The 15978-nt window shown below is 39.7% G+C and overlaps 1 protein-coding gene across 1 annotated transcript; it reads right to left on the bottom strand.

Moving 5' to 3' along the window:
* Window positions 1–7856: 7856 nt before the first annotated feature.
* LOC137273093 (uncharacterized) lies at window positions 7857–11081 on the bottom strand. Its single transcript, XM_067805543.1, has 3 exons — window positions 10800–11081; window positions 9940–10087; window positions 7857–9368 (listed from the first exon to the last, which is right to left on the bottom strand). The coding sequence occupies exons 1-3, from the start codon at window positions 11052–11054 to the stop codon at window positions 7903–7905; spliced, it is 1869 nt and encodes a 622-aa protein (XP_067661644.1). The 5' UTR covers window positions 11055–11081; the 3' UTR covers window positions 7857–7902.
* Window positions 11082–15978: the final 4897 nt, after the last annotated feature.

Here is a 15978-nt window from a genome sequence, read left to right as displayed (position 1 = left end):
AAGTACTACGTGCAAAAGTATTCACCATGCACAGGGCTTGGCGTGACCAGCCGATTGATTGAATTGGGCCTATTCAACCTCCCGTCTAGGTGAAGTTAGGGCCAAAGTGGCGCGTTGAGCAACAGGGACACGGTTGCAGGCCCCTGTTACCCTCAACCACCAGGATCCCCTCCTCCACCGACACAGGGCCACAACCCACGGCTAACGGATTGGTGAACCAAATATGCCCCCGAGTCCACAACGGGGGGTTGGCGAGCACTTAGCGTTACCCAGCACCCACCACGAGGAGGTGGCTCGCCACGGGTGCCTTTTCTGGAGATAAATACGGTAAGATCAAAATAATATCAGAGTCCCATGAAAATAATGATGAGTGGAGAAGAAGAGCAAAACATTTATGGAAGCTGTCATACAGTCTACATATTAAGCTGTTGCTGACTAAACCATCTCTTACGAATACAGTAACACCACGTCTGTAACGACCTCGGGTACGCAACTTAGGACGAACACAATTGAATTGTAGCCAGTGATTAGAAATTAGCAATTATTGGGGAACCGGATTTGCGTGGGTTCAGGCGATGCGCTCGTACAATAACAGTGCTGTTGACGGAATCATCATCTAACTTCAAAGCGTGTTTCATGAAATCTTTCACCTTTCTTTCTGACACCTCCCAGGATTCACCTGTTTCACCTTCAATCCCATGAAATATCAGGTTATTTCTTCCGCTTCGCGTCTCTAGATCCTCGAGTCGGTCGTTGACTTCTGCTAATGTTTTCTTCAAGTCTTTGTTTTCGATCCTCAGATTATCCATTTGAGTAGGTATAACAGGCAGAGTTATTTTTGAATTAAACAAACAGGTACTTTTTCGCATAGGATTTGGTGATGTGTGGTTGTTACAGGATATTGGCAATGTGGATATGTTTTTAATGCAGTTTAAGCAACGAATATGTGAATGTAAGATACAAGTAATTTTTGACGTAATGTACATCTGATAGTTTGAAATATTATCTCCAGTTAAAATCATGATTGATACAGAATATTATATCATGAATATTAAAAGGTGGGAGTTGAAGAGATGTTTCTTTTTGTTTAGGTTAGATGGGTTGCCTATTCAAACAAATATTGGCCGTAAGCATGACATTGATAAACGCATATGTTTCAGTAAGAATTGTAATGGTAAGGTAGTTGAAGTAGTCTACACGTTTTCTTTGTGTATAATCTGATAAAGGCTAACTATATACCATCTTGATTTTCTGATAACCCCACTACTTATAATTATTCATATAAATTATTAGTATGCAGTAAAGATCACGAAATTATTCTAAATATAGCAAAATATGTTAAACATTGTTTGTCTCTCCGCAATGCGTAATCATTGTCACTATCACTATATTATTATATGTTAATGTTCACGATGTACATGGCCCGATGGCCTAAAAAAAAAGAACGAACGGTTAGTAACCTTGATGACGAAGTCCAGAAAGATGGTCACTTGATCTTGACCACTGACATAACGTGTAAACAAGGACTGAAACCTGTAGTAACACACTGCTTGTTGAGAGCCACGTTTCCCTGAGTGTAAAATAGAGGACGATCGTGATGTGTATTTGGTGAGGAACATAGGCAGGTCAAGGTTTATCAAAAGCTCTTGTTGTGTTTCTGATGCATGAGAAAAAGACATTTGTACATAGCCTTGACCTGACTGCATGTATTTATGGTATTAACAACATGTCGTTTGCTCATGTCTGTTAGGAACCGACCTTTATATTAACAGAAACTAAATGTGTGTGTGTGTGTGTAAGTGTGTGTGTGTGTGTGTTGTGTGTTTCTATCTGCGAGTATGTTGTGTATGTTTTAGTGCGTCTCTTTTTATACACACATACAAAACACCATATATATATATATATATATATATATATATATATATATATATATATATATATATATATATATATATATAATTGAATGTTTTAGACTTGACTTTGTCCTGGTTTGTGCAGAATGAACACAGTGAGTGGTCTGACAGTAGTAGATCATTCGTTGACGGATAAAACGATGGCAATATAACTCCAGTGAATGAATGTGCATCTGTGTCACTCACAACACGGCCACTAGCCTTTATATACACATATTCAGTCATTTCGTGAAAGTACGAGCACCTACGGCCATCGCCAACACTGTAGAATGTTTTCGAAACAATGTCTCCCAGAAGTAAACAAACAGGAGGTCCAGGTCAGATAATTCCTGGAAAACCTGAATCCTAAAAATGGCGGATCATCTCTCGTACGAAATGCGACCCCACCATATTTATTATTCAAAACACCAAACATTGTGACCCGATAATAATTATTACTGAATTAATAACAAAATATACAGAAAATGCACACTCGTAACAATATCAATTACAATTCAACAAGGAAATCAATATCCTTTACATATCCAATAATTAGATGAGTATTAACTGCGAAAAAAAGATTTGAAAGTGTTTTTACATTGAAATATTTATCCCTTATGGTGGAGAATTCAACGCAGTCAAGCAGGATATGCTTGACCGTGGTTCTCCCATGACAAGGGGTGCAAAACGGAGGATCTTCACCTTTCAACAAGTGTGCACGTGTATACCTTGTATGGCCAATATGGCATCATCGTAAGATGACCTCTTCAAATCTGGACTGACAACCCAAGTGGGTTTAACCAATGTAAGGTTTTATGTCATGTAATTTATTGATACCTACCTGGGTGTCCCATTTCTTTTGCATCAGATCACGGATATAAGATCCAATGGCAGTTTTATCGTCTGAGTATGGAATCAGAAGTGGAGTCACAAATTTGTTGAGTGCTACCTCGGCAGCAAAATCAGCCAGTGTATTCCCTGAAACGCCAACGTGGCTGGGGTAACCAACAGAAGACGATGTCGTATTGGCCAGTAGCAAGATCATTATACATTTCAATAATTTCAATTAAAAGTGGATGTTTACAAGACAAATTTTTAATAGCCTGAAGGCAAGAAAGAGAGTCGGAATAGATTATAGACTGTTTATGTTTAGGGTGTCTTTGAATGTATTTGGGACATGTCAATATGGTGTTTGCTTCTGCAGTAAAAATAGAGCTGTTATCAGGAATTCTACAAGATATTGTTCTGGATCCAATGACAGTGGCACCAGCTACTGCACCACCGTCCTTGGAACCATCTGTAAATAAGGGTTTGTTATTGCTGTATTTAGTTTTTAATTGATTATAGTCTTGTTTATATTGTAATTCATTTCTGAGTTTTTAAATAAAGTTAATGTTAGGTCGCCTTGTGGTCTAACCAACTGCCAATGAGGAGAAGAAAGAAGACGAGAGGGAGCTGTTTTCCAGCTCAATGCCAGCCGAAGAAAGAAAGGGTTTAATTCTGTGCCCTAGAGGCGGAACAAGAGAACACTTCTTGTCGTACAAATCCTCATAAAGTGGATTGAACACACAGTTATATGCAGGGTTAGATTCATTACAGTATGAGTTAGTAATGTATTGTAAGGATAATTTTATACAACATTGTGTAAGTGATGGTTCATCGGTCTCAATGTAAAGACTGTCAATAGGTGAAGTTCTGAAAGACCCAAGACAAAGTCTTAAGCCTTTATGGTCGACAGAATCAAGAAGTTTAAGGTTGCTTTTGCAGGCTCCACCATATACGATGGAACCGTAATCGAGTTTTGAACGGACCTGTGATCCATGTTGGTGTAAGAGGGCAGTTTGATCCCCTCCCCACTTTGAGTTGGAAACAACTTTCAACAACTCTAGTGCCTTCAGGCATTTAGCTTTAAGGGATTTAATGTGCGGTAAGAAGGTTATAGGAGAATCGAAAATTAAACCCAAGACCTTGGTCTCCTTTACAACTTTAAAGATAGTTCAGGGTCCTTATGCGGCTTATGTTTTCTACAAAAGTGTATACAGTTAGTTTCAGACTTAGAAATTTGAAACCGTTTTGAAGACACCATTTATTTATTTTGTTTAAACACAACTGTAATTGCCCTTCAAAAGTATGCATATTTTTACCACGACAGGAAATATGAAAATCATCCACAAAGAGTAATCCATCAATTGAATCATTTAAAACACTGGATAAACTGTTGATTTTAATTGACAGACAAAATACTGCCTTGAGGGACACCCTGATCCTGATTGTAATGATCAAACAGGGTTGAACCCACTCGGACTTGAAATTGCCTGTCTTTTAAAAACTCTGATATGGAAAGAGGCTAACAGCCTCTGAACCCCAAATCATGTAAATCCTTCAAAATGCCATGCTTCCAGGACGTATCATAAGCTTTCTCGAGAGCAAAGAAAATCGATACAGCATGTTGTTTATTTACTATAACATTTTAAACGAAGGATTCTAAACGTACCAAATGATCAATGGTACTACGATTTGTCCTGAAACCACACTGAATATTTGTGACCAGTTTATTGTTTTTTTCAAGATACCAAGTTAATCTGTTGTTCACCATACGTTCCATGGTTTTACAGACACAGCTAGTAAGAGATATCGACCTGTAATTCGACGGATCTGTATGATCCCCGCCAGGTTTGGTATTGGGACTACAATGGCATTACGTCAAGAAGGAGGAAATTCGCCAGACGTCCACATTTGGTGAAATATGTCTAAAAATGCCATCAGACATGGTCCAGGCAAATGTTTCAGTAGCTGATAATGTATGTTGTCATCACCCGCTGCACCCGAGTTTCGCCATTTTTTTTTACAATTTTAAGATGGTGAACGGCCGATTTTGAACCTTTGCCTTGTACTCTCTGGAGCAAGTTCCACACCTTAGACATAGGCGTGCATAAATTTATTTTGGAAGTATAGTTTTTCCAAGATTGCGTTTGTTTTGCTTGAAGGTACGATGTGCCTTCGCGTTTAATATTTTAAATTTATATAAATTATGGACAGATGGGTGATGACGGAAATGGAAATATTTCTCTGCCTTTTTCCTTGCTTTTCTAGCATTTTTGCAGTCTGCTTTGGAAATCTGCTTTGGAAAAATTCCATCTTGTGTAAGATGACGAATCAGTTGGAAATATTTCTGATAGTATGGTTGGAAAGTGATCACTTTTACAAAGGTCATTGTGGACTGACCATTCAAACTCATTGAAGGCAGTAGAGTCTGCAAGGGATAAATCCAGAGAAGAGTAGGTACCGGTTTCAGGATGCAAATGCGTGCTCGAACCATCATTGTATATACACAAATCATTATTGGAAATAAAATGTTTTATTAGTGTTTTACCCTTAGTTTTAGTATTTGTACCACGCCAGAGTGGATTATGGTCATTAAGATCACCCATTATAATGCAGGGTTTCGGAGATTGATCATAGAGAGCTTGAAGATCAGACAGGTTAAGTGTGAAAGCAGGCGGAATATACAGCGAACATATTGTAAATGCAATATGAAGAGTGAGTCTCACTGCAACGGCTTGAATATTAGTTTTAAGTGTTAGCGGACTATGAATAACATTTTGCTGAACAAAGAGTGAAGATCTGGCAGTGGACCTGTCGCCTGGAGGTGAGAAAGAGTGAAATGCATCGAACGGACGTAGATTAAAATTATCTGTCTGTTTCAAATGCAGACAAAATACTGATGGTGCCAGGTCTTGAACTAAAAGATGTAACTCATTAAAACTTGTCTTTAATCCTCTACAATTCCACTGTACTATAGTTCTGGAAGTCCTTCTCGTTTGGGTGGGTTGATTGGGGATCTACCCCGCACTTTCTTTGAGGGCAAGCTATGTGCCCTGGGATGGACGTGATCTGATACATCCATTCCTCGAGTGATCCAAACTTGTTGAACATTTTGATTTTATTATCTGACCCCTTTGGTGCTCGATTTGTTTTCTAAGTTTCTGGCCTTGTCTTCAATTTCGATTTTACAGTTTGTTTATCGTTTCTATCAGACTGTGAATGAGTTGTAGTCGAAGGAGATACGATCTTTTTGCGTAGAATGAGCTGTATCTGTCTGAGTAGACCATTCTGAGATAGACTGTGGAACATCAGGAGAGATAGACTGAGGAATATCTGAATTCACTCATGTCAGGTCAGTCTGACATGAGCTTGACGAAGTTAGGACTGGCGTAGTTGTACCTTTTGATAAGGTTTCAGATGTTTTTGTGACAGAGGCGCACGTTTCAGTGTGCTCAGTAGATTGTACAGTCTTTGTTGCTTCATCAAAACTGACGTTCCTGGAAAATGTGATTTTGTTAATTTCTATTTGCCTTTTCCAAATGGGACATTCCTTAGAAAAGGACGAATGATTTCCTGAACAGTTTGCACATTTTTTGTGAATACTGTCCCAATCTTCGGTTACATGTGTATTGTCAGCACACTGAGCACATGTAACAGACAATGTGCAAGTATTAACACCATGTCCGTACGTTTGCCACTTAAAGCAGCTCAGAGGATTTGGAATATATAAGTCAACATTCAGATTGCAGTAACCTGCTTTGATTGACTTTCGGGGAGTTGGGGGTGAAAATGAAAACAGACATGTATTGGTTTGGACAGTCTCATTATTGTTTCGTGTTGTGACACGTTTGACGAAAGATACTCTTTGATCTCCTCATCTCGGACATTATATCGAGCTCAGTCATGCCTGCTAGAAGACACTCACGGTCTCGAACTATACCTTTGCTTGTATTCAGTGTTCTGTGAGCAGAACTAATACCGGGACTCCGACAAACATATCAGTTGATAACAGGTTGGGAACTTGTTGTTTTCTCCTACATTCAATCAGCAGCGAACCTGATCGCAAGCGTTTGATATCTTTCACCTCACCTGCAATGCCAGAGGTACCTTTTGAAATTGCAAAGGTATTTAATTTTAAAGGAGTCTTGTCAAGGGTCTCGATACCCCAAAAAAGTGGCCAGTGATCAATTTGTGTAGAGGGTCGTTCCTGATCCTCATTTTCCAGTTGACGTTTGTTTTTTTTGTTAGGGGGTTTGGTAATCCATGATTATTGGTATAGTGGTTCGTCATTCGAGCTCCACACCCAAGGTATATGCCCTACCTATAGACCAGACACGTGTTAACACAGAACCCCACCGAGCAAGTTCCATCTTGGACGTGCAGCATGTCCTCCATATATCGTGCAAATGAAAATTGTATGTTCATACCACAATACCTTACTCGGGTGTTATATAACTGCTCATAAGAGTCTTAAATAGCTTAACACAACACTGTCTAACAGTAAGTGAGTATGGTTTTACGCCGCTATTAGTATTATTCAGGCAATATCACGGCTGACTGATACCAGAAATGCGCTTCAGTAAAAATGTACCCATATGCCAAGTAGGGCATCGCTACGGTAGGTTGCCCTGTCGTTTTGTTGGACTGGAAACGACCCGGGGTAGAATAGGTCCTAAGAAACGCATGCTTGCAAGACGACAATGCTTGTCGTAAGAGGCGACTTACGTTATCAGGTTGTCAGACTTGATTGACACATCCCATCCCAATTGAACCACTAACGCAGATCGATGCTCATGTTGTTGATCACTGGATCTGTCTCGTCCAGACTAGATTATTAACAGATGGCCTCCATAAAGCAGGGATATTGCTGAGTACGGCGTACCATTAACTAACTCACTGAGGAGAAACACTGGGTTGTGGCCCCATTATCACCAAACGTGATTAGGTCGGACCCCTCACACCTTACAACTTCTAGGAAGAACACCTGGAACGTAGATATCGGTTATCGTGATTGTCTTTTGGGATGGTTCATATATTGCATTGTGAAGAAACATTGTATTTAGCAAACCTTGGCCTGTCGAAGCCATTATCTGTTGATGGTTATAGCAACCGTACCCTTTAACTAAAACAAACACTGCATGCATTTTTATGTTTATCTGTAAATTTACAAGCGTGAACTGCCAGTTTACAAACTCCCGACAACAGCAGCAACAGTTGATACTCGCCCGCCTGTTTTTTCGAATTGGAGCTTAACTTCATTTTGGTTCTGCTTCAACCACGAGACTGGAACATGATATTCGATAGTCGTCCACGCGGTTATGTAATCGCCCTTATTTTGTTGATGAAGGGAGTAAAACGAAGTGAGAGACTTGCCGTTCAGCTGCACCGATGTTGGTTTAGGGTTACCGTTTTTGTCACTGAGACTAACACTGACTCGAAGATACGCGTACTGGACATTGCTGAGATGGCCCGCATTGAAGCTTGTGGTGACAACGTTTTGGCGTATTGGTTTAGCAATATCTGGCCCATAGTGAATAGTTTCTGTGACGGTCTTGCTGTGAGCAAAATCGAAGGAAGAGTGGAACTTGAGATAGCAGCTTGCTTCAGTGGGAAGAGTGACGACACCATTGTTGAGATGAATCGTTGATTCTTTGTCTCGGACAGTAACCTTTTGGGCGTTCAAGTGGACACAAGACATGACTGCTGTGGACGGATTCATCCATCCATGACCAAACTGAACCTTGACCTTTGTTGGCTTCTTGTCAAAGTTATGCAAGAGAAGTACCACCGTTTTAGACGTTTGATCCACCAAAGCGTGAGATGCCACAACTCTCTCAGCTCCATGGTACTGACTGTCTGTTCTGAGATATGTCATTCGATTTGAAAGCACCTCCCAGAAGTGGAAGGCCTCGGCTGGGGTCCTCTCGTGGTTGTTTTTGTCTAATATACTGTAATTAATGCTGCTTTGTCCGAAATAATCGCCAAACGCTACCAGGAATACCACAGCCCTGTCGACAACTCCACGGTGATTCAGCATGGTAAAGAGTTCTGCATTCTGGAGATAGACATATCCATAATCGATCACTGGGTTAGCTTTCTGCATGTTGACTCCTGATATTTCGGCCAAACCATAGGCTGAACTGATGATTGGGATATCCTTACCGGTTTTCAAATGGGCATAACTTTCAATTAGATCTATTATGCCCACAAAACGGGCTTCAGTGGGACCTTGGAAGTAATGCGAATCTCCATGGATTATCATATTACTGAAAGGGTGGAATGAGATAAAGTCAAGGTGCTCTAGTGCCATGTCCATAAACTCCTTGAGATATCCCCAGACCTTGAAGTCATGTTTGTCCACCCCCGAAATGCCACCAGAATATGCCGGACCTCCAACTTTAACATGTGGTAAAGTAGCCTTGACTTTTGTATTGACGGACTTGTGGTAGGCTGTAATTTGTGTCCAGCTGACGTCGTATTTCCACATAGCATCGACTTCGTTGATAGGTTCATAGTATAGTGGCCCGTCCCCTTTGCTTCCATCATGGACAGCCTTGAGCAGCATGGCAGCCATATCAGCAGCAGCATCCACGTTGTTAGGGAATTTCCCTTTGTGCTGAGATGTGTCCATCCAGTGTGGCCAGTCCATAGCTTCAAAGAGACACATGGATGCAATTAACTGCTGTAAAAGTTTCAAACTGTACGGAACAGTTTTGCATTGCTCACAGATCTTGGCCAGATCTGTCTCACTGAATTTATGATTTTGAATTTCAGGCCAATGCCTTTGATTCAAAGGATAGAAAATGTGTGCTGCCCAGCTATCCATGTCCCGTTTAGACAACGTAAAAACCATTAGTACCATGACTGCAGTCATAGTGGTTTAGATATATGTATCTGGAAATATACGTAATCAAATCCGACTGGAAACTGAGGAAAACTTTGCCAAAGAGCTAAAACTTCAGAAATGTAAAGTTGCCAAAACGATGTAGACTAGACTAGATTTGCATTCACCAATTTTGATGTCTGAGAGACACACTGAATATAAGAGGATGATTATGTTCCCTGGCCACAAGACCTTCTTTATCTTCATCTATATTGAACACGTTACATGTTATAATCAACTTGTCTATCAACTATTATTTCTATTTGTGTTTGGCATAGTTACGATATTAAGGGGAATGTTAGTCACTGCACTGTTAAAAGACATGTTGAACACTCTAACCTCGAAGATCCATCATGATTTCTCTCCCACGGGTCCTCCCGTATCCATCTCTATTTGCAGAATATTTAGAAGCTATATTCTGAGTGAAGTGCGCATTCTGGAAGTAAGCTGGATCGGCATAGCCCTTCCGGTGGGGGTCCTCTGGTGCCTGTACAATGCAGTATGACAGTGATGTACCTCGGTTGGCGTTAACGTGAGTGTTTATACATCGGTGTGTGGTGAGATTTGTCGTGTGTTAAGGTGCGTTGTTCATCAGGGTGTGCCGATTTGTTGTAAGTCGGCATGTGCTGTAGTGGCGGAGGATATAGGAAATGGGCTTCACACATTGTACCAGTGTGGCGAATCGAACCCGTGTCTTCGGCGTGAAGAGCAAACGCTTTAAGCACTAGGATACCCCACGGCCCAGCGCTGTGGAGGAAGGGATGCATATCTGTCTGTGCTGAAGAGCTTGTTTTGTGTATCAGAGTGTGCTGACCCGAGTCCGTTGTGCATAGTAATGAGCTAACCTTAGTGCGCTGTACGTTAGTATGATTGTATTAGACTATACTGAAGCGTGCGTGTTTTACATTATTCATTGCCAGCGTGAGAGTGTTTCGCATGGGAGTTCAGAAACAAATCGCTGCATGTATGAAAACTAATGCGTTCACCAGAGTTGAACGTGTGTCACCCCAAACCTATACTTTAACGTATAGAAACGTTTACGTCAGGTTAACGACTCTTGAAAACGATAATATTCGATTGGAAGAAAAGGTAAAATATTTGTGAATACTGTGTGACTGGATTACATAATATCAGTGATGACTTCAGGTGCCCTGTGCTACCCGAGAACATATACAATATATTATGACTGCACCAGTTACCTTTACAAAGGCACCATTGTCTGTATCGCCTTTGTTCCAGCGGCCGCTCCTGGCACCAGTTTTCTTCACGTACTGGATGACATCCGTATTATCCAGCCCCATATGACCATTCCAGCGATCAGGGTCAAATGTCTTCCTTCCTCCTTTCATGACGAAGTCCGGATAGATGGTCACTTGATATTGACCACTGACGAGACATAACATGTAAACCAGGACTGTCACACATAGTAACGCACTGCTTGTTGAGAGCCACATGCTTCCTGGAGTGTAAAATACAGGACGATCGTACTATCTATTATCCGAAGAACGCATGTCAGGTCAGGGTTAATCTAAAAGTACTCGTCTGTTTTGACTGTACCATTTGTTCATGGGAAAGGGACATTTGCACATAGTTCTAATCTGTCTCCAAGTATTTAGGTCTGGTTTCATTTTAGTCTTTTTAGGTGTTACCAACAGCATGTCATTTGCCCCCGCCTGCTAGGAATGGACTATATGTGTGTGTATATGTGTTGCGTGTTTCTACAATTATATGTTGTGCACCACAGGTACACACATATAGTATTCCCAGAAATTATTGGGAATCATGTTGCGTCATGTAACTCATTACCTTTATTAACTTCTGGCGTTTTACTTACATAAACATGTTAAAACATCATCCTTTTACAGTCTCAGTTTTTTAGTACTTTGTTAGACCTCCTCGCTCAGCAATGCATGCCTGAATACGCCTAGGCACACTACCCATCAAAGTTTGTAGGTAATCGTGTGACAGGGTATCCCAATATTGGACCACCTCGGCCTTCATATCTTCACTATTTTTCAGTCCCTTTTGGTTTATTCTATTCCTCATGACTCCCCACACATTCTCAATTGGGTTTAGGTCTGGGCTGTAACTGGGCCAGTCTAAAACTTGAGTGAGCGAGTGAGTTCGTAGTTAACGTCACATCGGCAGTATTCCAGCGATATTGTGACGAGAACATGTTTGATATTGAAATGAAATGTGCATATACTATAAAAACCTGTCGTCAAAGGACAGTAAAATAACTAGAATATCACAGTTATCATTTAAAACTAGTGTAGAAAGTTAAAACTAATATCACTATTTGGACAATACAACATAAAATACGGGCTATATATCACCAACATCTGAAGGTAGATCACCATACTAGGGACCATGGGGACTTACAGTACATTTGCTTCCTGCATGGACCCTAGATGGATTTACATCAGCCCTTCAGTTGTTAGCAATTTAGGAAATCTAGCCATATATTAAAAAGACACATATTCTACGATTAAAAATATGGACAGTTTGAATTGACTTTGAATGTTTGTGAACTTACGTACCCTCTCAGGAGGACAATAATTTTACAGTACTTTAACCCCCCTCGAGGATACAGCCACTAACAAGCACAGTTACGAATTTAAACTTCCAGTACTAAAATATTTATCTATTTACAAGTCATTTAACAAATCTAATTCTTGTAAAAATTGAATGATTAAATGAGAACTTATATTATCAAAAAGATCCTTCATTGTTCGTGATTTGAAATAGGTATCCCTTGTGATGGAATATTCGACACAGTCAAGCAAGACATGCTTGACCGTGATTATTTCATCACAAGGGATGCAGAACGGAGGATCCTCACCTTTCAATAGGTATTCATGAGTATATCTCGTGTGGCCAATACGACATCGCCGCATGATGACCTCTTCAAATCTGGACTGACAACCCAAGTAGGTATAACCAACAGAAGGTTTTATTGCATGTAATTTATTTATGCCCACTTGGGTGTCCCACTTCTTCTGCATCAGATCACGGATATGCGATCTAATGGTAGCTTTATAATCAGTGTAAGGAATTAGAAGTGGTGTCACAGATTTGTTGAGTGCTGCCTTGGCAGCAAGATCAGCCATCGTGTTACCAGAAATGCCAACGTGACTGGGTAACCAACAAAAGACGATGTCGTATTGGCCAGTAGCAAGTTCATTATGCAATTCAATAATTTCAATTAAAAATGGATGTTTGCAAGCAGTGTTTTTAATAGCCTGAAGGTAAGAAAGAGAGTCCGAATAGATTATATACTGGTTATGTTTTGGATGTCCTTGAATATATTTGAGAGCCGTTAATATGGCGTTAGCTTCAGCTGTGAAAATAGAGCTGTTGTCGGGCAATCTAGAAGATATTGTTCTGGATCCAATGACAGTGGCACCAGCTACTGCACCACCGTCCTTGGACCCATCTGTAAATGAGGATTTATAACTGCTATATTTATGTTTTAATTGATTATATTCTTGTTTGTATTGTAATTTATTAGTTTCTGATTTTTTAAATGTAGTTAATGTTAGGTCAACCTGTGGCCTAACCAACTGCCAAGGAGGAGAAGAAAGAAGACAGGAAGGAGCTATATTATCCAGCTCAATGCCGGTGGCAGTAATAAGTGGTTTCATTCTTAAACTAAGAGGCGGAACAAGAGAAGATTTCTTATTGTATAAATCTTCATACAGAGGATTGAAAACACAGTTATATGCAGGATTTGATTTATTCGAATGCTGTTTTGTTATATACTGTAAAGATAATTTTATACGTCGCTGTTCAAGAGATGGTTCATCAGCCTCGACATACAGGCTGTCAACAGTTGAAGTTCGAAAGGAGCCAAGACAGAGTCTTAGACCTTGATGATGGACCGAATCTAATATTTTTAGGTTGCTTTTGCAGGCTCCACCATACACAATGGAGCCGTAATCAATTTTCGAGCGAACCAGTGATCGATACAGGTGTAGGAGGGTAGACTGATCCCCTCCCCACTTGGAACTGGAAACAACTTTTAATAGATCTTGTGCCTTCAAGCATTTATTTTTTGGGTATTTAATGTGTGGAAGAAAAGTTAAATGGGAGTCAAAAAGTATACCCAAGAACTTTGCCTCCTTTACAACTTTGATGGGAGTGTCATTTAAAAATATTTCAGGGTCTCTATGTGGTTTGTATATGCGGCAGAAATGTATACAATTAGTTTTGGATTTAGAAAATTTAAAGCCGTTTTCGAGACACCATTTATCTATTTTATTTAAACATAACTGTAGTTGTCGTTCAATAGTATGCATATCTTTTCCACGACAAGAAATATTAAAATCATCAACAAAGAGTGATCCATCAATCGAATCATTTAAAACCTTTGATAGACTGTTAATTTTAATACTAAAGAGTGTGACAGACAAAATACTGCCTTCTGGGACGCCCTGGTCCTGAGTATAATGATCAGACAGGGTAGAACCCACGCTTACCTGAAATTGTCTGTCAGTTAAAAACTCGGATATAAACTGAGGCAAACGACCCCGTAAACCAAAATCATGTAAATCTTTTAAAATGCCATGCTTCCATGTCGTATCATAAGCTTTTATCAAAAAAGATTGACACTGCATGCTGCTTGTTAATGATGGCGTTCTTAACAAATGATTCCAATCGAATTAAATGATTTATTGTACTGCGATTTTTACGAAAACCACATTGTATATTTGTGATTAAATTATTAGATTCTAAGTACCAAGTTAGTCGGTTATTGACCATACGTTCCATGGTTTTGCAAACGCAGCTAGTCAAGGAAATATGCCTATAATTAGAGGGATCTGTATGGTCACGGCCAGGTTTATCTTTCTCTGTTTGTAAATATTTCCCTTTCGTCTTAGGTATGGGTACAATAATGGCTTTACGCCAGGATGGAGGAAATTTACGAGATGTCCAAATATCATCAAAAATATTCAACAGTGTCTCTAAACAGGATTCAGGTAAGTGTTTCAAGAGTTGCTAATGAATGTTATCAGCTCCTGTAGCAGTATCGTGAGATTGTTCAAGAGCAGTATGAAGCTCATGAATAGAAAATATTTCATTATAATCTTCTCCATTATCTGAATGAAAATTGATTTTGTTCTTTTCCTGCTGTTTTTGATATTTTTGAAATTTGGGAACATAATTAGACGAGGAAGAGTGTTGGGCAAGAGTTTCTCCCAGTTTGTTTGCAATATCAGAATTATCTGTTAACAACTGATCCCCAGTTTTGAGATGATGTATGGTTGATTTGGTACCTTTACCTTTTATTCTCTGGATCATGTTCCATACCTTGGACATCGGCGTTCGGGAATTTATTTTCGAAACATATTTTTGCCAAGACTGGCGTTTGTTTTGCTTAAATGTGCGCCTTGCTTTAGCATTTAACACTTTATGTTTATTTAATTAAATTATGCACCATTGGGTGGCAGCGGAAATAATGTTCAGCTTTTTTCCGTGCTTTCCTAGCTTGTTTGCATTCATTAGTAAACAATGGTTTACGTATGTGTGGATTTATAGAGTACCTAGGAATACATTCATCAGCTATTTTGTTGAGCTCATCAGAGAATAATTGGACTGAATCAGGATCATCAATAAAACGATCAGGAATTAATTTGTCCTTGCAAAGTAGTTTGAACAAAGGCCAGTTAGCTTTACTGAAGTTCCATCTTGAGGATGGAGGGATATCACCTGGAGCTATTGCCTGAAGAATGGTCGGAAAATGATCACTGCCACACAGATCATTGTGAACTGACCATTCGAATTCATTTAAGAGATCTGCATCAGTGAGTGACAAAGCAAGAGAAGAATATGTACCTGTACCAGGATGTAAGTACGTTTTCGAATTATTGTTGAATAGACATAGTTCATTGTTTGAAAGAAAATCTTCTAATATCCTCCCATTTCTGTTTGTATCAGAACTACCCCAAAGTGGATTATGGCCGTTAAAGTCACCCATAATGATACATGGCTTAGGGAGCTGGTCATAAAGAGCCTGAATATCTGTTTGTTGTAGAGTAAAAGACGGTGATACATAAATTGAGCACAAAGTGAAAACAATATTCAAAGTCAGCCTGACAGCAACAGCTTGAAGTAGTGTATTCAGGGGGACAGGGCTATGTATAACACCCTGCCTCACCAAAATTGAAGAACCCCCTGTAGCTCTAGGTCCTGGAGGAGAAAAATAATTATAAGAATCATATTGCCTTATATCCATAAGGTCAGTGTCTCTACAATAGGTTTCTTGCAAGCAAAATGCCGATGGTTTGAAGTCCTGTATCAGTAACTGTAAAACAAAAATTGTTCCTTAGTCCTCTACAATTCTACTGGATGATGTTAGTTGAGCGGCTCATGGAGGTT

This window comes from Haliotis asinina, chromosome 1 (assembly GCF_037392515.1).
Source record: "Haliotis asinina isolate JCU_RB_2024 chromosome 1, JCU_Hal_asi_v2, whole genome shotgun sequence".
Classification (NCBI taxonomy): domain Eukaryota; kingdom Metazoa; phylum Mollusca; class Gastropoda; order Lepetellida; family Haliotidae; genus Haliotis; species Haliotis asinina.
This window is presented reverse-complemented; position numbering and strand designations above follow the sequence as displayed.

Excerpts from the sequence above, each read along its gene's own strand:
- LOC137273093 (XM_067805543.1), bottom strand. The coding sequence starts at position 11,054 with ATGTGGCTCTCAACAAGCAGTGCGTTACTATGTGTGACAGTCCTGGTT. Across the intron at positions 10,088-10,799 it reads ACAATGGTGCCTTTGTAAAG|GCACCAGAGGACCCCCACCG; the intron begins GTAACTGGTGCA and ends TGCATTGTACAG. Across the intron at positions 9,369-9,939 it reads AATCATGATGGATCTTCGAG|CTATGGACTGGCCACACTGG; the intron begins GTTAGAGTGTTC and ends GTCTCTTTGAAG.